This window comes from Eleginops maclovinus, chromosome 18 (genome assembly GCF_036324505.1).
Source record: "Eleginops maclovinus isolate JMC-PN-2008 ecotype Puerto Natales chromosome 18, JC_Emac_rtc_rv5, whole genome shotgun sequence".
In the NCBI taxonomy this organism is placed as follows: domain Eukaryota; kingdom Metazoa; phylum Chordata; class Actinopteri; order Perciformes; family Eleginopidae; genus Eleginops; species Eleginops maclovinus.
In genome coordinates this window covers 18,543,715-18,566,477 of record NC_086366.1, presented here as the reverse complement: position 1 = coordinate 18,566,477, position 22,763 = coordinate 18,543,715, and the positions used below count along the sequence as shown (strand labels likewise).

General features: G+C 39.2%; 2 protein-coding genes and 1 long non-coding RNA gene across 3 annotated transcripts in view; 2 read left to right on the top strand and 1 right to left on the bottom strand.

The window, feature by feature from the left end:
* Window positions 1-1,527: 1,527 nt before the first annotated feature.
* On the top strand, window positions 1,528-16,405 carry LOC134880066 (tripartite motif-containing protein 3-like). The gene is made up of 13 exons (XM_063906766.1): window positions 1,528-1,753; window positions 9,695-9,867; window positions 10,400-10,640; window positions 10,772-10,923; window positions 11,040-11,220; window positions 11,322-12,051; window positions 12,313-12,416; window positions 12,495-12,662; window positions 12,748-12,916; window positions 13,494-13,553; window positions 13,782-13,852; window positions 14,059-14,199; window positions 14,293-16,405. Exons 2-13 carry the CDS (start codon window positions 9,722-9,724, stop codon window positions 14,443-14,445), a joined length of 2,316 nt encoding a protein of 771 aa, XP_063762836.1. The 5' UTR covers window positions 1,528-1,753; window positions 9,695-9,721; the 3' UTR covers window positions 14,446-16,405.
* Window positions 16,406-16,904: 499 nt separating this feature from the next.
* Window positions 16,905-22,763, bottom strand: part of frem2b (FRAS1 related extracellular matrix 2b) — a 49,065-nt gene continuing 43,206 nt past the window's right edge. Inside the window, 6 exon segments of the mRNA XM_063906764.1 lie at window positions 16,905-19,314; window positions 20,171-20,317; window positions 20,408-20,581; window positions 20,583-20,596; window positions 21,044-21,170; window positions 22,561-22,695. Coding sequence (XP_063762834.1) covers window positions 18,814-19,314; window positions 20,171-20,317; window positions 20,408-20,581; window positions 20,583-20,596; window positions 21,044-21,170; window positions 22,561-22,695 — 1,098 coding nt within the window. The 3' untranslated portion in view covers window positions 16,905-18,813.
* Window positions 21,956-22,763, top strand: part of LOC134880067 (uncharacterized) — a 45,190-nt gene continuing 44,382 nt past the window's right edge. The window contains exons 1-2 of the long non-coding RNA XR_010167897.1: window positions 21,956-22,234; window positions 22,546-22,588. This is a non-coding gene — a long non-coding RNA (uncharacterized LOC134880067). The remainder of the gene's footprint in view (window positions 22,235-22,545; window positions 22,589-22,763) is intronic.

Here is a 22,763-nt window from a genome sequence, read left to right as displayed (position 1 = left end):
TTCCATTACAACCTCATATGATGGGCTAGTGTTGGGGTAAATGATAGTATTTGTGAACTGCACAATACAAACATATACAACTTTTTCCTACTTACATTTATAATTACTTAGCTATGTAACACATGTTTTAAATCTTCAATTGAATCAATATGGAGCATCTAGCACTTTAACATAATTTTGGATTACTTGTATTCTTACATAATGTATTTATACACCCACTGACGTGCTGTCTATGATTTGATTTATTATTATATAATCTATTTATCCGGTTAGGGAAGGAACTGGCAGTTATTCATTTTTCCAGTTACCCATGAAGATTCATTTTTAATGAAGGAGAGCCTCTTGTTGGAGGAGCATGGGACATAAGATTTTCATTGCCAACATATACGTTGTATATGCTGTGCATATGACCAATACAACCTTGAATCTTGAATCTTGAAATCTTGAATAAAAACAACAACAACAATGTAGCCTAATTTTCAAATGATAATATTAAGGTTATTATAGAAAATGTGTGAGTGAATATAAAGACACTTTGAATTCTTCGATCTTCAGTAGTAGTACAAACCATGTTATTAATTATTTTGACGGTATGAGTGTTGGCAGTAAGGTTTGTACGGTGTGTTTTGTGTGACCTGCTCACTGCTGCTGCCAGACTGCAACAGCCATCTTGACTACATGGAAGCAGTTTCCATGGCAACGCCACATTGCAGAATAAAACCCAGAGATGACCGGGTTTGCCTCTCACCCAAAGCCCCACCCCCAACACACTCCCCACCGCCTGCACCACAACAGCAGTCTCACACAGTGCACCCACATTACAATACATTGCCATTTTTTTTTCAATCATCCAATTCTCTCTATAGTCCTTCTCATTAATCTTCACTTAGAGCATCTATTGACCCATCCCCCACTGCCCTACCAATAAACCTTTAGAGGGAAACATCCATTGTGTTTAAACCAATTGCTTTGTTCTCTAAACACCACTTCCTAGTTAATGTAGGTGAAAATCTCAATTTCTCCTGAGTACACCCAGTCCATATTATCATAATTGACTCATCAAGGGCCCTGATCCCCCACCACCACATCCTGATTCCACCAGAATAGTCATCCACAGCAGAACAACAGGAGTCCCGCGGCCTTTACAGATCATTTATCAATTTAAGTATTATGAGTTAAAAATGTAAGAAACTAGGGCCTCCTAAGGCAAGATCCCAGAGATTATATGATAATTACTGTACAACTGTTAATGACCTAAAGTTAGTTTCAGAAATGTTTCAGCCTGATTATTTCATTGAGCATTATATTCCTTGTGTCTTTGTACTCTAACATCTCTTTGCACCCTATCAATTTATAGCTTAAAGGAAATAAACTGCATCCTTTGTCCTTTTATGGGAACTGGGCGGTACCTAGAGAGGCCACACCCCTTTGCACCAGACAGACTGAATCCCTCAGTCACTTCCCGAGATTTCAATTTCTTTTTGCATATTCCCTACCCCCTCCGTATGCTATTGGGTTCTTCGACTCCTCCCATCAGCCATTCGACCAATGCTGCATGTCAGCCACTCCCCTGATCTCCTCCTTTCCCTTCTCCTCTTCCTTACTGTCCCCTTCTTCTCCCAGACAGACCCTGCCCTTTCCTTTCTGTCGCCCGGCTTGTGGATTTTGTTGTAGGTTCTGGGACGCTGACAATGGGAAGCCTTCTCTACGGCCTGCAATGCTGACACTCCACTCCCCCCTGCTGTGTATTCTTGTGAGTACAATGTGGCTTATTTTTATTATGTCGTATTTTTGCTTTCTGGTCTTGTTTGTGCCGGGAGTCCTTTATGATACAATGACTGGGATGAGATCAGATAAATAATTGAGTGCTGCATCTCTTCCTGCATCTGTGCTTCACATATCAAATGTTGTAATATGATATTTGCTTCATCCATCTGTCTTCAAAACATGAAGGAAAATCATTGTGTTTCAGCCTTGTTTAAGAGCAACTGTTGCACTAAAACACTCCTCTGCTCTGATTCTGTATGCTTCCTCCACCAGCCCACACACTTCTCCATTTTAGCTCCCAGGCAGGCTGGCTACGGAGCAGGTGGGCATCTGTGCTGCATTCTGAGGGCTGGGCTCTGTAATCACACATACATGCTCTTTTGTTTAGAGGATTAGTGAGCTGTCGTTGGTCTTCTGATCTGAATATATATATGGGCTGTGCTGCATGGGAGCTAATGTGAGCCACATGTGAATCAGCGTATTGTTTGCTTATGTCATTCTGTGAGTCCCTGTACTGCAGCACTAGCCAATGCATCATTTTCACACCTCTGGCCAGGACTTTGAGCAGATTCTTCAGTGGTTCCTTATTGATTGGTCTTTTGTTCTGGGATATGGCTCATCTTTGTGTGTTAATCGATCTCAAAAGTCGCATGGCAGATGTGCAGCTGCTGGAAATGTTGGGCTGGTTGTTGGCTTCCTGCACTGGGTCAAAGGGAGGCTGCAGACGGCCCTGGATGCTGTGCCTGGGGGCAGATGCTTAGCTTCAGGATTTCATACCGTTTGTATAAATAGGCTGGGATTCTAGGAGATTATGTCGAGATTTGTTTAGGTAAACAGGTCTAGCAGCATGTGTTACAAACCAAGGTGTCATGTTGACCGCAGCAGAATGTTTGAATTGTTTTATCACATCTTCCTACAAAACTTTGTGTATTGTAGGTTGCCTGTAAAAGAGATTGAATTTTGGCTAAGAAGGAACTAATCGTATTAACATAACCATGTGATTGTAATGAAAATGTTGCTGAACCCTACTTGTTGTTAAAAAAAAAAAGTTTCAGGTGCACCCAGGCAGCTCGATAAAGTAAATCTCCTAAATTAACTTATTGCTTGGACTGTTTTTTTTTTTTTTCTTCAACTGTGTCCTGAAGGGGCATGCGAAATATGATTTGGATTATTATCATCTAAAATTATTTATTAGGGTTATCCTTTACATTTCAAGTTGGTTCGTTTCTTAAAATAAGGATAGGTAAAGGTATCAGAAAATTGCTGTTCACAATAAAAGCATCCTATAGTACATTTGGTTATTTTATATCTATTTCTATTTGAAACTAGTTCCTAAATAACGGTTATTCCTGGCCCATTTTCAGACTAGGAACTACATATTTATATTGACCTCAACCAATTGTATTGGCTCTTTTTACTGCATGTATTGTAGTTTTCACTAAAGATTGATCAAAGCCAATCGTCAGAATATGTAATTGTCCTTTCTTTAAGATGGATTTCCAGAACCACATTTTAAGGCTTGGCTTTTTCATTAAAGTCAGCACTTTCACTGGTTTGGGGCATTTTTTAGGTAATGTTTGTGAGGCATCACCCTTGTAACATAACCTCATCAGAATCAGAATACCTTTAGTCGTCCCACAGAGGGGAAATAATGAATGTAGTCACATCAGAGATTATATAACCTGCATAATGAATATTAGATGCGAGTAAAATGTACAGTCCAAGCCATCCATCAGTGGTATTTAGGATACAAGCTTCACAATCCTTGCACAAAGATGTACAGGGTTGATACTTGTTTTATTTGTATATTTTAGCTATTGAACTTAAATACCATCAATATTTTAAATTAACAATATAGTTGAAACATCTTAAGACCCACATGATGCAATGCATCCGGGATAGACAAAACAAAACATTCTTTTTAAAGGTGTAACTGGCCAAACATGTGACAACCCTTTATTAATGAATGCTTGACTACTGAGTTATATCAAGTAAACAAAACCCAACACAAATCTCTGCTGTTGCTCAGACCATTCAGCACTGATGGAGTAGGATTCTTAAAACAAAACATTTGTGTTGCTCAACCAGTTCATCTTTCATAATGAACATCCGTTTGTCATGCTATTATTTATTTTTTTTAGAACACAATGAGGATTGGGAATCAAATCACAGAGCAAACCAATGCCAGTTTATTCACTCAGGATAATATGTTAAATACCGTACATCCTGTTACTACCTCTCTGCAGGTGGATAAGGGTTGGATGCAGGGGCTTGTACTTGTGCACTGATGGACTTTTTATAAACACCTGCATTACAAGTTGTGACTACAGACATCCTGCCTGCATGCTGCAATGCCTTCTGCAACTCTTTGTTAAAGTGGGAGGGACACAAATGTCTCCTGGATCCCTTTTTGTGTCAATGTTGATTAAAAGCTCTGCTAAATAATCAGCTTGACATGATGTGGTCACTTTCTCTCATTAGCTGTCAGATCTCATCAATCTAATTTCTGCAGACAAAGGCATATAATAGACCGCTTCAATGCTAGTCTTTTGAAATAAAGTAACTAATTGCGCAATTGGCATAATTTTGTTTGTTTTTTACATGTTGTAATGCTTAGTCAGCAATGTTTGGCCAGACATTTGTCATATACTCACATGTATGCCTATGCACTCAGACTCTGAGTCATAAAATATAAATATAAAAACAGGGCCAGTTGTGGATTAGATGAGTTCCATCAATACAAAATTAACATGAAACAGCAGTGGTCCATGTAGTTGAGTCTTATGTAGAGTATGTTGTTCTTATACATTACGTCCACAGATATTTCCTTTCGTCATGTGAAGCCCAACATCCACTCTGGCAGAGACTGATGCATTGAGATGGATTCCTTCATCTGATGCAGTGAAGTATAAGGGGAGCTTGTTAGTTTGAGTAGCAGGTTTCGGTGTTGAATAATGATTGATGAGTCATCATAGAGCCAGGCACCCTCACTGGCCTCACAACAGCCCCTTAACAACCAAAACACAGAAAAATAATTTCCGAAATTATATTCTATGGATGTTTTGTTCTCAGATGTATCTCAGCCTTGTTGCTGTAAAAGGCAAAAGGGTGATTTGGATACAAATGGGAAAATGAATCATGCTTGACTGAATTTGATTTTATCATGATCACAAGTTTTTCATTTGTTTATTACTTTGCTGCTTATGGGAAACATAAAAAAGCCAAATTCCCAATGCATTTTAGAGATGCAGTTAATGAATAGTAGATATTCTCCCATTCTTCTCTCAGTCAAAACTATTTCTTCATTAGTATCTACATAGTTTTCCAAAATGTCACCAAATCAGTAAGGAGGAGGTTATTCAAAATAAGACCTCGGCTCATTCTGCTCCGGCCGTGTATAGGCAGGAACAATTACTGTATGATGACACATGCGCAGGGACACAACAGATGTGGATGGAAACATAAACTTAAGTCTATATTTAAACCAAATCCTGACAGCAATCATCCAGGGCCAACACTTCCTACTTTAAGTCACTAAGACTTTTGCCCATGTTTACCGGGACAGCACACAGTTGCCTGCTGAAACAAATGGTTGGAAAACTCTTTCTCTCTCACTCTCTCTGCTGTGACACATGGCAGGTATAACAGAACTACTAATTCCTAACTACTATTTCCAAACAATAGTGCAGATAATCTAACACAGGTACATACAAAATTGTAAACTGAAACATGAACTAAAAACACTAGATGCAGTCTGAAGAAAAGGTGCAACTCTTACTCAAACATGGGAGAGGAAGCGAAGAGGAAAATACTTTTTATAGCTCTTGAAGTGCAAACATCCTGAGTAGCCACAGTTTCATTCCTCAAGTTTCAGAGTGATGATATCACCGTTATATGACTGTAGCAGACATCCAATGAACAACGTAATCACAGTTTTTGGAAAGACATCATATTATTTTGTTTAACATTGCATGCATTTGCTGTATTATGAAATGTAGATATACCAGACAATCAAACCCAGTTCACCATTTTAATATTAGCCACTTCTTCAAAATCTGTACAAATTAGACATCTATAACCACCCCAGTACAATTTAGTGAATGGAATTTGATTTGTAGTGTATAGAACACAATCCATAATGACAACTTTTTCGGTTGTCCAAATTAGAAGTAATACACATGTTTTTTCTAAACGGTTTTCACCTGGAACTATTCTCTACCAAATAGTGAATTTTATCCTGTGGATTATTTATTTCCATGAACTGTTCTTTAAATGAAAATACATGATAAATGAATCATAGATTATTTTCTGCATCACACTGTTGGAATAACCTGATTTGCCAAAGAGTACATATTTTCTACAGAGTTTTATATCACATGTCTCATAAATAATTAAAAGAAAACATGATTAGTGAGAGAATTACATCATTGTCGGACTTTTTGGGTTGAGTCTGGGCAAGACATTTTCTCATTCAGAAAATATGAAATTACTCATACCGTCCATTAGTCATAAGGCAAAACACTTTTATTTAGTAATTAGCAACAAAGTGGCATCTCTAAGTTACATACAACTGTATGGTAAGCAGCATGTTATGGAATAGATAAAGAGCCACGCATGGCAACCTGCCCTCAGACAAAATCCAAACTCCCAATGCTAAATGTTTTCTATGATTGTAAGCTTATGTCGCCCGAAATCCAATTAAACCGTTCATACTAGATGTCCCTGTCTTCAGGAGAAAGCCGTTTAGCACACATTCACCTCATGGAATTACTCCTTATAGTCTGCCTGTCCCTGCTACACTGGTGTAACAGCATAGGGTAGTGTATTAGTTTGTGCAAGGTGTTTGCTTAAAGCCCTCAGATTTGAATTGACTTGCCATGAGTCTGTGAAACACCGTAATCCAGATGGCAGACGGGGCCTGACCCTACAGGAGGACATTAAGCCAATTACCTGTAACGCAGGGTGAGAGTGGCAAGAGATGCTTTGCAGTCAAACGGCTGATTGTAAGAACAACATTCCTATTTGGTGGATTTTTCGCAGGCATCATGTTCCAGTTTGACGGACACAGTACAGAGAAAAACCACAGTTGGAAGACTGACCTCATCTGTATGAAGTGCTGATCATGCAGTTCCCGTGACAGAGCTTTGAAGAGGATCTAGTCACATGATGGCTTCAAACATTACAGTATACTGCAGATTTAGGGCTGTAGTCTACTGGCAGTGTTACTGTATGTCTAATATTTTTATCTGAGCTATTTTTAATCTAGCTATTTACTACATTTCCTTGTTATATTTAACAGTTTAAGGAAGTGTGACTGTACACATTACTATGATATGCTAGGCTTCACTATTTTATAAAACGTATATCTTTAAGCTATGATAAGTTCTATATTTCAACAATCTGCAATCAGAAATGATTACAACTATTAATACATTTTTGCTTCTATGATCCAGCTTTTTTTAAAGCACAAATAACCGGAGCTACTGTAAGGGAGAGACTGTTTTAAAGAAAGATCCTTTTTCAGCCAAAGAGTGCTGCTGGAAGAACGGGCAGGCAGGGAGGAAGCGAAAGGGAGGGCGGGGGAGACTGTTGCAATGCTAAAGGCAGCAGCTAGCCAGCCGAAAAGGGAGGAGCCTGAGGGCTTTGGTTCCTCAATCTTCCTCCTGATGTCACCGTTCAGCTGCTGCAATTCAGAGTCCATGTGAAAGGAAGGCAGTCCAGCGAGGGGAGGGCTTATAAAGAGGAGACAAGAGGACGGGGGAGGCAGAGCGGGTCGGGGATGGGCTGGCTGTTTGGACAGTGAAAGGGCTCGACGGAGCTCCTTAGTCTGTAGGCCCTGTCGTCACTTGGCAAGAGCAACAACGTCTTATACAATCCCCATCTGCAAGACGTCTGTGGCTGAGATCAGGCCTTCTGATGCTATGAGAGCATTTATGTGGTTGGGAGAGAAGAGAAAATGAGAGGACAATAGAGAGAGGGAAAATATATGAAGGGAGGGGAATAAATGTGGGGTGGTGAGCTGTGAGCAGATCTGGAATGCCATTGTTAGAGCTTGCCGCTCTGAGTTGCAAAGGGACAGCTGCCTCTCAGGCTTGCTTGCTCATGTGAGGCCTGTAGCCCAGTTCACTGTGAATTTTTGCCCCATCTCCAGACAGGTGGTGCCTGATCTTAGCAGGCTAAGAGTCAAGGGAAGGAACTGGTAGGAATTTGGGGAGTGGTGATTCAAAGCTTCCTCTTTCCTCTTCTTACTCTCAAAGAAAAGGGCCCTATAGCTATAGTGAGAGTGGGAAGCTTTAGCTCTTGGTGCTAGCTGATGTGCAGCTTCGGTTTGGGTGTCATTTCTTAGCAATAATTACTTATGGATCATGGCTGCTAACTGGGATATTAACACTGAATCAATAGTGAGTCTTTCTCAGTTGAGTGGTTTTGCTCATGAGTCTTTTAGATTTTTGGTGTCCTTGTGGTGTTTTGCATGGCATTAAATTGGTGTCTTTATTCTTGTGAATTCTTGCTTTAATCCTTTGTCAGATACATAAAACAAAAAAAAGATCAGCTAATTAATAAATATAATATAGCTTAAGTTGTTGATAGCATTGCTGTCTGGCTGACTGAATATATTAGCATAGACATCATGCATATCATCTGTTTGTGGTAAATCTTTCGTTTCTAAATGTAAACCCCGTACACACAGTGTTATCTTACAGCAGCATTTTTGCTTTTGGTTTCAAAACAATGACTTGCCTCAGTTTTTACAGTAATTCAACGTGGCGGAGGTCCTCATGTCACAGATGATGAGCAGACTTTGTCATTCCGTACATTTTATTTAGGGTTTAGGGTTAGGGCTTTTAAATTCAATCAATTTATAATTAAATCTAGAAGTAGATGGAGACTGAGAGCTTTTGTTTGAATGGCAGATGCATTCTGAAGGTTGTTGGAGGATGTTGCATGGCAGACATGACAACAAGAGCGGCATCTAAAAGGAAGTGATATTTACAAAGAGCGAGTGGATAATGAGACGCTCTCTCTACGATGTTGTGTCTGAGTTTTCTGTTGAAAAGATGTAATAGAAGACGGAAGATCTCTGGGGGGAAAACACAACAGCAAGCTCACTATATACTCAGTTTGTACAGTGAAATTGAACAAATACAAGTTACGATAAAAACAAGTTAAAATCCATACCAGATCTATGGATGAAATATTTTAGATTATATTACATTAATACACGTAGATGCTATTTTGTAAATAATACGTATCAATCATGTGACTGTTTTTGGTATTAATGTAATCCTTTATGGGTTTATGTACAATATGACAGATGTACAACATGTTATTAGCACACTGACATAATCTGTGCTTGACCCAGTGATAAAATTTCATGTAACAGCAACAACCATCTGAACAGAGAGCCCACAGGCATACACTCATTAACAAATGAGAAACAATAAAACATAACATAGTATGTATAGTAAAATATTGCCACTAAAAACATTTCAGCCTTATTGTCAACATCATGTTTACACACATATACATATACACATACTACACTTTTAAGACCACTGTAAACACAGGCATGTTGGCTCCTAGACTGCATAGTTGTTCGGCCCTGTGGTGTTACATTAATCTTTCTTCCACTGCATTAACTTGTAAGGGTTTGCATTTATAAAGTCAAACAACCTCTGGCTATGCGGATGTTTGTGAAAAAAGAGACTCATCCTACTGACACAGTTTAATAAGTAAGGGAGAGCATTAAATCCCTGCAGATATTTTACAGTGCATGATTTGGATGAGTTTTTTTTTTATTAACAGCATTATGACTCATGTCTTCCTTTGCTCCTGCAGAGGGTAAGCAAAGACGCTCTCCTCACCCTGTTTGAGCATTTCCTCAAGGCTTTCTTGACCTTTCTCCTGTTTCTCCCTGTGTGTGCAGGTTAAGTGGTCCCTGATCACCCTTTGAATGTCTTTAACCATGGCCAAGCGTGAGACCGGCAGCACCAGCCCTGTGGTCAGGCAGATAGACAAGCAGTTCTTGGTCTGCAGCATCTGTTTGGACCATTATCACAACCCAAAGGTCCTGCCCTGCCTGCACACTTTCTGCGAGAAGTAAGCCCTTAACCATCAAACTTTATTACATTTCATACAATGCAGCTCAAAGTGCCTTCCAGGTGACTGACAAACTAATACTGTAAGATGAATATGGCATTATAAAGATACACAGTAAAACAATGGGTAACTGGAAAATTAATAAGAAGGTAAATGTAAAGATGAGACAGATTTTAGGACAAGATGTACTACAACGTAATCTTTCTATGTGGGAAATTCTCCAAATGATCGTATAAAGTGACTGCATTCATTTCTCTTCATTATTTCTTTCTGCAGTAAGTTATATAACTGTAATGCAATAAAGGGGTGATTTTAAGACATTTGATATATAATGGATAACGTGTATAACGGGCCAAAATCACACCACTTATGCCAGCTTTTCTCTCATCGTGACTTTTGCTTTATGTAAGGCACTAACCACTCTGAGCTGGCAGACTGCATTTTTGGCACGAAGCATTGATTTCCACACATGGGACCGATAGTACAGTTATTAAATTAAAGTTATTAAAATCTTCATGTTGTTTCTGCGTAGATGTCTACAGAACTACATCCCTCCCCAGTCTTTGACGCTGTCCTGTCCAGTGTGCAGACAGACCTCTATCTTGCCAGAGAAGGGCGTGGCAGCCCTGCAGAACAACTTCTTCATCACAAACCTAATGGAAGTGTTACAGCGAGACCCCGAGTGCAGCAGACCTGAGGCCGGTAATGTCCTCGAGTCGGCCAGTGCTGCTACAGCCTGTCAGCCCCTCTCCTGTCCCAACCACGAGGGCAAGGTAAGCTAAAGTAAAAGGGCCTACGGTATTCAATAATCAGTCAGATCTATCTAATATTTCTTGTTATGTAAGCAAATATATTCATGAAAATATGAAGGTTGGTGTTTCACGCTCCACTGCACCATCTGCAGGTGATGGAGTTTTACTGCGAGTCATGTGAAACAGCCATGTGTCTGGAGTGCACAGAAGGGGAACATAGGGAACATGTGACAGTTCCTCTGAGGGATGTACTGGAACAGCATAAGTCAGCGCTTAAAAACCAGCTGGATGCTGTGCGCAACAGGTATGATTTTCATATCTTCGATCCATAATGACTTATGTGATTGCATTTGGTAGGTCTGGGTAGTAATGGAAAACATAAAGCATGCTCATTTGAAATGTTTTCTTTCCTACTGGCAGATTACCTCAGCTGACAGCTGCCATTGACCTTGTTAGTGTGATCTCCAAGCAGCTTACTGAGCGGAAAAATGAGGCAGTGACTGAAATCAGTAACACTTTTGATGAGCTGGAGAAGGCCTTACATCAACGCAAAACCGCCCTCATTACTGAGGTGGAAAACATCTGCAGCACCAAGCAAAAGGTCTGAGGTTTTTCTGATATTATATTCCTTTTTTTTGTAATCATATTATTTTAGTACAAGCATAACTGACTATCTGCCTGTGTCTCTTTGGACACTTTCAGGTACTTCAAGCCCAGCTAACCTCTTTGCTTCAGGGCAAAGAGAACATTCAGAGCAGCTGCAACTTCACAGAGCAGGCCCTGAGCCATGGCAGCGCCACTGAGGTCCTGTTGGTCCAGAAGCAGATGGGTGAGCGAGTCAGTGCCCTGGCGAGACACACCTTTCCTGAGCATCCTCACGAAAATGGACATCTGGAGTGCCAGGTAGAAACGGATGGACTGAGGCGCTCCATTCAGAACCTGGGAGTCCTGATCACCACAGGAACCGTAGGCCATACTAGTGTAGCCACCGGTGAAGGCCTCCGACATGCACTGGTCGGCCAGCACACTTCCGTCACAGTCACCACTAAAGACAAGGATGGAGAACTAGTGAAGACTGGTAATGCTGCTCTGAGGGCGGAGATCATCGCTGCAGATGGAGCATGCACTGAAGCAGAGGTGACGGACAACAAGAACGGCACCTACGAGGTTGGATACACCATCCGCTCAGAGGGAGAGTTCACCTTCTCTTTGCTGCTGTATGAACAGCCTGTGAGGGGGAGTCCTTTCCGTTTACGTGCCGTCAAGCCGTCCGATGTCCTGCAGTCTCCAGACGACGTGAAGAGAAGAGTGAAGTCCCCGAGTGGGGGAGGAGGTCATGTTCGACAGAAGGCTGTGCGCAGACCCTCCAGCATGTACAGCACCACCAAGAAAAAGGAAAACCCAATAGAGGATGAGCTGATCTACAGAGTGGGTGGGTGATGTCACTGGCTGGATGTTAATTATGGTTTCTGTCGACTGAGCTCTGTGAGGTTTTCCTCTAGAGCACACACTGAGTTATATATTTGGATAATTTTAGTACCTGATGATGCAGCGCATTTCGTTTTAGATCTCTTTTGTTACAGCTTAATTGTTCCTTTGTCTGTCACAGCAAACACAAACTAAATATTTCTACAGAGTATTGTTGTTAGCAAAGCACAGCAGAATTAAGCCTGATGTATATTTGATATGACAGGAACAAGAGGGAGAGATAAAGGAGAATTTACCAACCTACAAGGCATCTCTACCTCCAGCAATGGACGCATTGTGGTGGCAGACAGCAACAACCAGTGTATACAGGTCAGTGTCAGTATACAAATAAAATGAAGTATTAAATTGTTCAGGCTTCGGAGTACTAGAAAATTCTCTTTTTTCTAGGTATTCTCAAATGATGGCCAGTTTAAGATGAGGTTTGGGGTCAGAGGTCGTTCACCAGGACAGCTGCAGCGCCCCACAGGGGTCACAGTGGACGTGAACGGTGACATTATTGTGGCTGATTACGACAACAGATGGATTAGCATCTTCGCCTCGGATGGAAAGTTCAAGGTAAATGGTCTCATCCAAGAAAAACTGCACACCTTTCACACACTTCACAATTGTTTCTCTGAATGACTCCAGTGTCCTGTCATAGAGCAAAATCGGGGCTGGAAGATTGATGGGACCCAAGGGCGTGGCTGTGGATAAGAACGGACATATCATCACAGTTGATAATAAGGCCTGCTGTGTATTCATATTTCAATCAAATGGGAAGCTGGTGACAAAGTTCGGAGCCAGGGGAACATCAGACCGGCATTTTGCAGGTACTGTGTAACTTTATAAATAAGTGACTATTATCATTGAATCGATGTTTCTTGCAGGAAGAAAAGATGTACAACAAATGACGCTCAGGGCATGTGGTTGGGCCAGATTTATGGTTTTCTATTCATGCTTTATAGTCTAAAGTAATGTTGATTTTAAGTATCATTTATTAAGTAATCGGCATGTTTTTTATCCTCCTTTTTGTTTTAGACTTGATCCAATGTTAGCATGTATAGCTGCTTGTTTAATAATAGACATAGATCCACAGGATTTGAGTGTTTTTATTGCGTTGTTTATCTTATACTGTTACCATGCACCTGATCCTCATGGTACAAGGCAGAGCTGCAAAGAGGCAAAAGATCATAATGCACACTAATGCCTTGAAATAATGTGAAGATTGTCTTTGCCTTTCACTATAATTTTTGGGAGAACAATCACGTCTCTCAGTAGGATTTGCTTGCCTTACTGGAATCCATCATTCGTACTGCTTCAGTTGTTGCACAGACAGCAGTATTTCAGTTGGAACTCACTCTTTCTTTCAATTTAATTTCTCACTTTGACTTTTTCTTTCCTTTTTAGAAAAAAGTGGTGCAAACATTGCACTGGAACAAAAGCTTAGTAAATCTGGCCCTGTGTTCAGTAAGTAATGAAGTCACAGTGAATGTAAACAAACTCGTCTATGTTCTTCGTACGTGTCGATGCATCAACTCTGTGGTGTCTCATGCGTTGTCCCATGTCATCTCTGAGTGTCTGTGTGTCCTGTGTTTCCAAAAATAGTGGGGGACTTCCTGTTGTGCTGTATGTTCTAAAGCAGTGGATGACTCATCGTTTCTCTCTTTACCTCTCGTTCTTCTCTGCTGCTTTCAGGTCCTCACTTTGTGGCCGTGAATAACAAAAATGAAATTGTGGTAACAGACTTTCACAACCATTCAGTCAAGGTAAGACTATTTGCAAGTATGTACGTACATTCACATTACTATATTTTAATAAATCGTCATCATACGGCAAACCTCTCCTCCAGTTAACATCACTTGTACTGTGTTGTTTTATATCATTCATGTCCCTTTTGTGTATATATTTGTGATATGTGTCACAGCAGAGTATCATTTTTTACAAAGTCTTTCCTTTGTAATCATTCCTGCAGGTTTACAATGCAGATGGGGAGTTCCTGTTTAAATTTGGCTCCCATGGGGAGGGGAATGGCCAGTTTAATGCTCCAACAGGCGTGGCTGTGGATGCCAATGGAAATATCATTGTGGCTGATTGGGGCAACAGTCGGATCCAGGTAAGTTTGAGAAACACTACTTCTGATTTACTGCAGAGACCGACTTTGTAAGTATATCACTAACCTTTTCCTCTGTGCTGTGTAACCAACTAGGTGTTTGACAGCTCAGGGTCCTTCCTGTCATACATCAACACAACAGCGGACCCCCTTTATGGCCCCCAGGGCTTGTCCCTCACATCTGATGGTCATGTGGCAGTGGCAGACTCTGGGAACCACTGCTTCAAGGTCTACCGCTACCTACAGTAGAGACGTCAGACCGCCATCTTTACCACAGCAAGCACTGACAACGACACAACCAATGTATTCCACAGGGTGCAATGACCTTTCCAATGCAGCCTTTTGATGTGCACATCAGCTGTTCGACGGATATAATTAAGTGTCTGAGTTTACCCTCCTTTTGATGTGTATTGAAGGTTGTTTTTAAAGTTGGATAATGTAGCATCCGCTGGACAAGTAATGGTCATAAAGCTATAAACTGGTTTTAGAGAACTTTCAAAAGCTTTTTTGTGTCTTGTACGCTGTTGATGGTATTATTAAACAACACTTTCTTTGAGACCGGGCAGGGTAGGATATAGATTGAGGTATTAAATGAGCCATAACTTGTTCAAATGCATGACCTTTTATTTTATCTAAATACCTAGGCACAACACAGTGTACCCATTGGTTGCTTTTCTCATAAACTAGTTAATGCTTACAGTAAAATTAAAACAGCGCTACGCTTCTCCAGTAATGAAGTATAAAATGTTTCATTTACTGATGTCTCACATAAAAATATCACCACCATCTGTGCATTGATTTGCTGTATGTAATGTATATACATAAATGTATATTGTGTATATTAGATCACTCCGTATGTATGTGCTATGATTTTGAAATACGCAGCCTTTTGGCGATTCAGAGAGCAGCAGTCAAGGATTTCAAACGTGTTTATGGCAGCTGTTAAATAAGTGTGCTTTCTAAACATACCCAGCACATGCTTAAATGAAGAAGTGTCATATTTATTGCTAATGTAAGCAGCACAATATTTGTTTTTGTTAATATCTATTGATTTAAAAGGAAAAAAAATGGGGAAAAAAAGCCTATTTATTTTATTTTATACACTAGCTCAGCTTTTAAAAATTATTTTTCTATATTGATGTTCTTTTTTTTCTTCTTTTAGGGCTTCACACTTTCCGTTAAAAAAAGGACATTTAATCTTAAAGTAGGAGTCGGCATCTCGACATATTTGGAACATTTTAACAGTGTTATTGCACACAAGCATCTCTCTTTTCAAACATACAACCCATTTTTGTTTTTGTTTTGCTCAAGGATTTCTGAGTTTCTTTGTCTTATATGATATGGGCTCATAGAATTATTGTTTTGCCTTTTATTTATTCAAGTCCTAATAGTCACAAACCAGAAATGATACACATATCTCAGGAAATCCATCCAAATTAGATTAGCATGCCAATGGAACAACTTAAAAAAAATTAAAAAAAATCTTTACTGTTGATCAGCTTTAAAGAGAGACATTGGCAGCTTTGAGATACAACTGTTATTCTGTGCACATATAGTTTGGATCCAAAAACGATTGGGATGGAATATGAACTCTGTTTTACAGTGGGCTTTCACATAGGAACCAGTTACAACTATGACATGATAGTTTATTAGATGGCATTTGCCAGCAAACTCATCCACGCTTTAGAATACACTCGCCTATTATACTGCTATCTAAGAAAAATGCTTTTAGATCTGAGTTTCTGCCTGCACTGCATCAAGCAATGATTCTCAAGTAGGAACCTGTAACAGTAGAGCTGTTGGTGCTCTTGCTCCCCTTAGTGTTCATTCTGTGTAATGTCATAGAATCTGGTGCCACAGCAGAATTGAGACAATGGTGCAGGAAAAAGGCAACTTCCTGGGATGAAATAATTACCCACAGCACTGTGCTAAACCCACACACGCACCTACATTCACCTTCCCACATGTCGAGATTTTCAGACATACAGGATGTGACCTGATTTCACTTGTTTAGACAACCAGGAAGATGCTGTTTTCCGTGCACCTGATCTGTTGTTTGACTTGTTGCCAAACAGAAGCCAATACATGTTTAAAGAGTCGAAGGCTCCACCTTTCTGAAGCATTTTACTCCATGCTGTGTCACACCAATACAAACTGTTGTGTTTTCTTTATGAATATGCACTGGTAATAAAAGCACATGGTTTACTGAGTTGTTGTATGACTGATGGTATGGTTGACTGGCACTGAGCAATGTCGATATTTCTAAATTTGCTTGTAAAACTTAAATGAAATGAGTTAAGTAAGCACCATTTTTTATTCCATTTTACATTCTAAAAATAACATTAATTGCACATGATATTTACAGGAAAGTGGCAGTTGTTTTATTAAGTAATTATGGTTTAACATTTCATGTTGATTAATGCATTTCTGATTGTTCTTCAACCACCTTTGTGCCAACATAAAATAATACAAATATAGGTACATTTTGATATGGTATGGGATATCCATTATTTGTGGGTTTAAGGTATAGGTATATTTATAGATTTTTTACAAGTATGGAGATGGTTGCATGTTTTTCAAGCCTTTTTGTGTACAAAGTTGATGGAAAAGCTTTACGTCAATCACAAATAACTGGTATAATTGTCTTGTAACACTGGCCAATAACACCTTCAAGCTAAAAAAAAAGTTTAATCAAAAAACACAAAACGTCTTGAAAAATTATTTTATTTGCAGACCATGCTGTGCTTCTGGCCTATGTTACAAATACTTACATCACATACAGTATGCATTTTTTAACAGTAACCATTCCCAATACATCCAAATGGTATATTTATAGGTAATACATACGTATATACATACATACATACATGTGCATAAAAAAACTCAGGATGCACGCAAATCATTAGAGTGGAATAAAAGAACCACAGTACATTGATACAGTGTCAAACCTAGATAAGCAAGCAAATGTAATGTGCACTGAAAAAAATCATACTTGGGGAAAACATTTCATGAAGGTATGATATCACAGGTTGCATAGCATTGTATTCAATTTAAAAATAAAATTGCAAATAAACTTGACATTTATAGAGCAGTGATTACAGTCGATCATAGGATATACAGTCGTATGAGGTAATCAGATTGTATGGCAATCCTGTGCCTGCATCTGGGGAAAAAAAACGTAAAACATAACCTGTATGTGTTTATTGTACATTGAAATCTGAATTAGTATTACAATTAGAATTACACAGAATAATTTACTTTAATTAAATGTATTATGTCGGGAAAAAAAATACATAACTGTATTAGGTTAGTGAAAAGCAATAATATTTAATTTAAATACGGTTAACTTAATATTTTTGCTTTCAACTAACCTAAAACCGTCATGTGAACTTGTCGACAAAATACATTTAATTAAAGTCAACGTTCCAGTTTTTTCAGTGCAGGTTCAAGCTAAATTAAAAGGGGGGGTAAGGATATTATGATATTTTTCTGCGCTAAATGACAAGCACAACAAATAAATAAATACATTTAAAAGTGATTGATGGGGGGAGGACTGCAGTTCTGAAAGTAATGATGAGTCAAGGTAAAACATTTAATTCCCTTTAAGTATAATTGGCTAATTGTGTTGGACTATATTTAATGTTTATAAATGTATTAGCCAAGAGTGAATGGTTCCTGTTGGAAAAAGTGGATCTGGAACCGCTACTATAGTACACTGTACATTGCAGACCAGCTGTCTTGAAAAGTCAAATCATTACTACAGACTCTAACAGTTTTACTCCTTTTTTTTTGATTTAGTGCCATGTGTCAATTATACGTTTTAAAAATAATACTAAATATTAGAGGGGAGTTCAAATTTGGCCATTGATAAATACTGTTTTCCAGGGAATACAGTATAAAAAATACACTAATGGAAATACAGTAGATTAGACACATTTGCCACAAATCCATTCAAATCATCATTTTGACTTATTTTTACAATTTGAAAAAAATACAAAATTAAATGCATGCATGCAAAATCATGAACACTGCAAACACTATGATGTCTTACTGATCATCACACAGGAAAAATCATAACATACAACATAAAACCTCAAAATGATTTCTTAGGCACGCACTGAATCAAGGACAAATCATTCTCTAAAAGAACAGACAGGTTTACCCAGTGTAAGTAGACTTCTGACAGTGTCTTGATGCAGAGAATCAAACATAAGAAGCCTGCTGTTAACAACTGCAATATTTGTTATATTCACCTTCTCTTGACCTGCTCAGCAAAATACCAATTGCCATCCTAGTTAAGAGGCAGCTTCTGTAGCACCTTTGGAAATGTAAAAACACCTTTTTGGGATCAAGTGGCATAAAAAAGCAAATTAATAAGTGAGTGCTGACAACTCAATTAGAATCTTAAAACAGCTGCTAACAAAGTCCGTCTCTAAGTCAGTGTCCCAAACCAATCCCCGGTCATGGAAGTGATGCCGTATTTCAAGTAGATTTCTGAACAGATTCAAAGCTCTTGTAGTTTGTGTTGCTTCACACACAATCTTCAATTGATATCTAAATGTGAGGCACTTGCAAAAGAAAAATATTAACGATAACTCTCTGTGATCAGTCTGTTTGTTAGACCTCTGAACTGTCATTGAGGGCTTGTGTCATCATGGGCTCTGCGCTGCTGGACTTCTTCGGTACATCTTTCTTTCCTCGCTTGGACCGCACCAGTAACACCACTACGATTATGATGAGCACCGTTAGGAGCAGCCCGACAAAGACCCCAATCATCAACACCAGTCTGTCATCACTGTTGTCTCTCTGGTTGAGTTCACGCGGGATGATCCCTTTGGTGAAGATCTCTCTCTCTGGGCTCGTCCTCTGCTGGCTGCTGCGATCAAGCGCGATGTGGAGGATGTTGGTGCCGCGGTTGTTACTCTGACCGATCTCTTCTATTATGTCTGGCACATCGTTGGCTGATCTTCTTGTGCGATGTTGACCCTTTGGGAGTAGACTTGTTTGCTGGCTCATTACATGGTACTCAAGGCTTCTCTTACCTATGCCACGGTTAGCGTTGTCCCGAGAACGGACAGTGTAGATAGTGTGAATAAACCATTCCCTTCCTGCAGACACCTGGAGAGAGAAATAGTTATTGTTAGAAAAAAAGATACACTTTGGCTATTTTTATTGCACTAATTTCTACAGAGTATCTGATGTTTTGTTTATCCTAAAGTAATAAAGGAAAAGAAAACACCATGAAAGACTTAGGCAACTGTTAAAAATGCAGTTGCTGTCAATGGTGCTTGTCTTCAATAAAGAGTGGCCATGGTTGTTGAGGCATTTTTGTTCCGTAATAGTTTATATTAAGCCAACATGGTATGCCGCCTCAAACACAATGAGTGGCCTTTGCAGTTACTGTACAATAGAGGTGAAGAACAAAACATTTTCAGCCATTGGAATTTAATGTCCATCACAGTCAACAAAGTTTAACACCTGCACCATAGTTAATGTGCCCAGTATGTGTTTAATGTGTTTATTTTTTTATGTTTGTATCGATCTCATTTTATCTCATTGTGTTGCAGTTATAAATATCCAAAGCATATTGTAAATTCGATAAGGGTACTTGGCTCCCCTTTACAATCTATCCTGTGTTTGGTTTTGTATTTTTTGTTTGTACTGGATTGCTGAATAGCAATATGGTTTCCACACAGATTATCAGGTCAGTGATTCTCTCTCGCCTTGATAAGAAGCAAAGTAAACAATTTGAGAAAAAACAAATATCTTTTAATGTTACTTTCTATGACCCTTGAACAGCATACATTATTTCTACGTTGCTCTTTTCATTTGCTCTTTACACAACAGGATGGAAAAAATGTAAATTCCAGCACAAACATAACCTCTAGGGTGCATTAAGGATTGGTTGAGTTGGAGAATAAGGACTATGGTGTGTGTGCTGAATGCGTTTGCAGTGCTTGACATTCACACTGACCTGGAAGAGAGCTGAGGAATCTACTCTGAAACCATCTGACCCAGGTTGTCTCACTAGAGCTAAAGCGCCGGGGTCATCCACTGCAAGGAAGGTGTTGAAAGCTACATTACCAAATGAGTGGGCCTGGGTCTCTGGCTGGGCCTTGTCCTGGGGTAAAGGATGAAACAGGAATGAACATTAAGATTAAATTGGACACAAAGCCTTTGTGACATGATGAGATATAACGTTTATACTTACAATTATCTTGAATCTGTAGAGAAGAGAGGGAGCATCTGCCAGACAGCCAAACTCAAAGTTGCCGGGGTTGTATTTAGGCACATATCCATCAGCTCCAGTACACAGGAACACTTTCTCTATGTTACAAATAAAGGAGTCGCCCAAGTTCTGCACTGGATCCACCATCACTCGGCCTGTAAATTGTATCACCTGAATTAAAGATGAATAAAAAGTAGTATCACTGCAAAATACCTGGGTATTAAAAGTTGTTGATTTTACTTTGAGAAAAACATTCAAACCGCAGCAAAAACTAATCTCTCATTCTTGGCAAGAAGAGCTTTCCACACTGACTTGAAGACGTTCAAGATGTTGTTGGAAAAATAAAATCCAGCTCATTAGCTTGTTTGTGGAAAAGACATGAAAGTGGTCAAAATAACACATCATGGCTGCCTCATTTTCATTTAAATTTATGCTGTTTGGTCAGATAGGGAACATTTTTGCTAAATCAACAGAAATATTCATCACAAAGGGATTCTAGTTTGAGCACTAGCACTGTAATGCATTTTCAGCCATCCATGCAATTTCAATTACTACTGTGGCGCTTTTTGCTTATCTGTTTTTTAATCCTTACGCTATCAAACATATTTTATGCCTTACCTTGGGAGAAGGCAGTATCACTCTCCTGTCCGAAGCCCATGGACCCATCTGAAAGCCAGAGCGTCCGCTTCGATAGTAAGATCATCTGCGTGTTCAGACTGAACTCAGCAGCCACAGGGTCGCTAACCTAGAAGCACATAGAGGATGGACAGACACACAAGCCATGTTAAGAGGCAAAGCCAAGCAAGTTTCTTTTGTTCCATCATTATCAGTGAGATACTTTTGTTTTTGTTTCCTTTAAAAACTGTTGGAAAGCCAGTAAAATATGTTTTAAGAACTCTCTTTGGTCTTTGATAAACTGCGATGAGGATTTGTTATTATATCTGGCATTTTATGGGATAAACAGTTAATTATTTGTTTGGGTGATTCGATTTTGGCATCAAAATGTGTAGCTGGACACATGGCTCTCCATATGCATCTGAATATATTAAAATAACGATGTTGATTAGAGATCTGTCCTGTCATTGTAAAGGAGAAGAGTTGCAGTTTTATGAGCACTTAATTAGTTAGAGTAGGCCAGGAAAACAGATTGAGGCAAGAAAATAAATGACTAAATAGGAGTCTAGAGATGTGGTTTACAGGAAGCAAAGAATATTAGAGTATGCATAAGTTGATGAATGTTCAATCATGATTTCAGGTCTTTTTGTTTTCAATAATTCTCCTTATTTCATTACTTCCTGTAATCCAAACCTCTGGGTTTCACAGCAAGGCCTTTAAATGCACAGTATTTGAACAAGTAGTTCTGAGTCCACTTGACCTAATCAAAACATGTTGTTCAGTTTATGGTTTTCTTTTATGTAGCTGAAACAATATATGTTTTGACTGAGATACATACATGTTATATGAATCCAGGTCAATGCTGCTTTAAATTATTTGTCTAATTAAACCACACTAGTCAGGTGATCTGTTTCTCCAGAATGGTGAAGGGGCGTGGCCTTGGGAACAAGGGGAATTGTTTGGGGTGGTAAGGAAGGAAATGTGTTTTTGTGAAGAGTAGGAGTACAAGAATAATGTATAATTTGAGCAGCATTCAGTTTAGAGCGGTAAACAGCTCATAGCTAATTTCAATGGCTGTGCTTCACTCATACAAAGTCAACAAGGAACCCAGTGTGATTTGAGAAGCAGAGCTATGGGGCAAAGGACTGGAAATCGACCCAAGGCCAGATTTACTGATTCCCAACACTGTGGCTGGTATGTTTAATACTTTTAGTTTATTTTGGAATGCATTAATTTACTTTTTTTGAAGCGCTTTGAAGAAAGATATTCTGTATTTTGGGCAATTTGTTTGGATTAATGGAGTTGGAAACATCTTGTGTACCTTTAAGTGAACATGACTGCTATTTTATTCTGAAGGGGCAGGGAATTAAAACATACATCTCAGGGGTTTATAAAATCAATGTCCTTTTTTAACAACATCTTGGTATCAAAGTAGCTTTTAAATTGTGTAATTTTTCCTCACAAGCTTCAATTAATAAATCCTGTTTTTTCCTATCTCATTTTAGACAAGGATAAGTCACCTGCTGAAAGCGGATGTCCATGTCGAAGGTAAGAGGCTCTCTGGGGTTGCAGACAGGAGGGATGTTGTACTCCAGGCCGGGGGGAGATGTGCAGGGGATCAGCTTCACCGTATACGTGCCAGAGTAGTCACGCACCTAAAAAGGGAAACTTTCTTTTGTAAGAATTAGGTGTACAAATATTTAAACTGGTAAAACAAAATGTT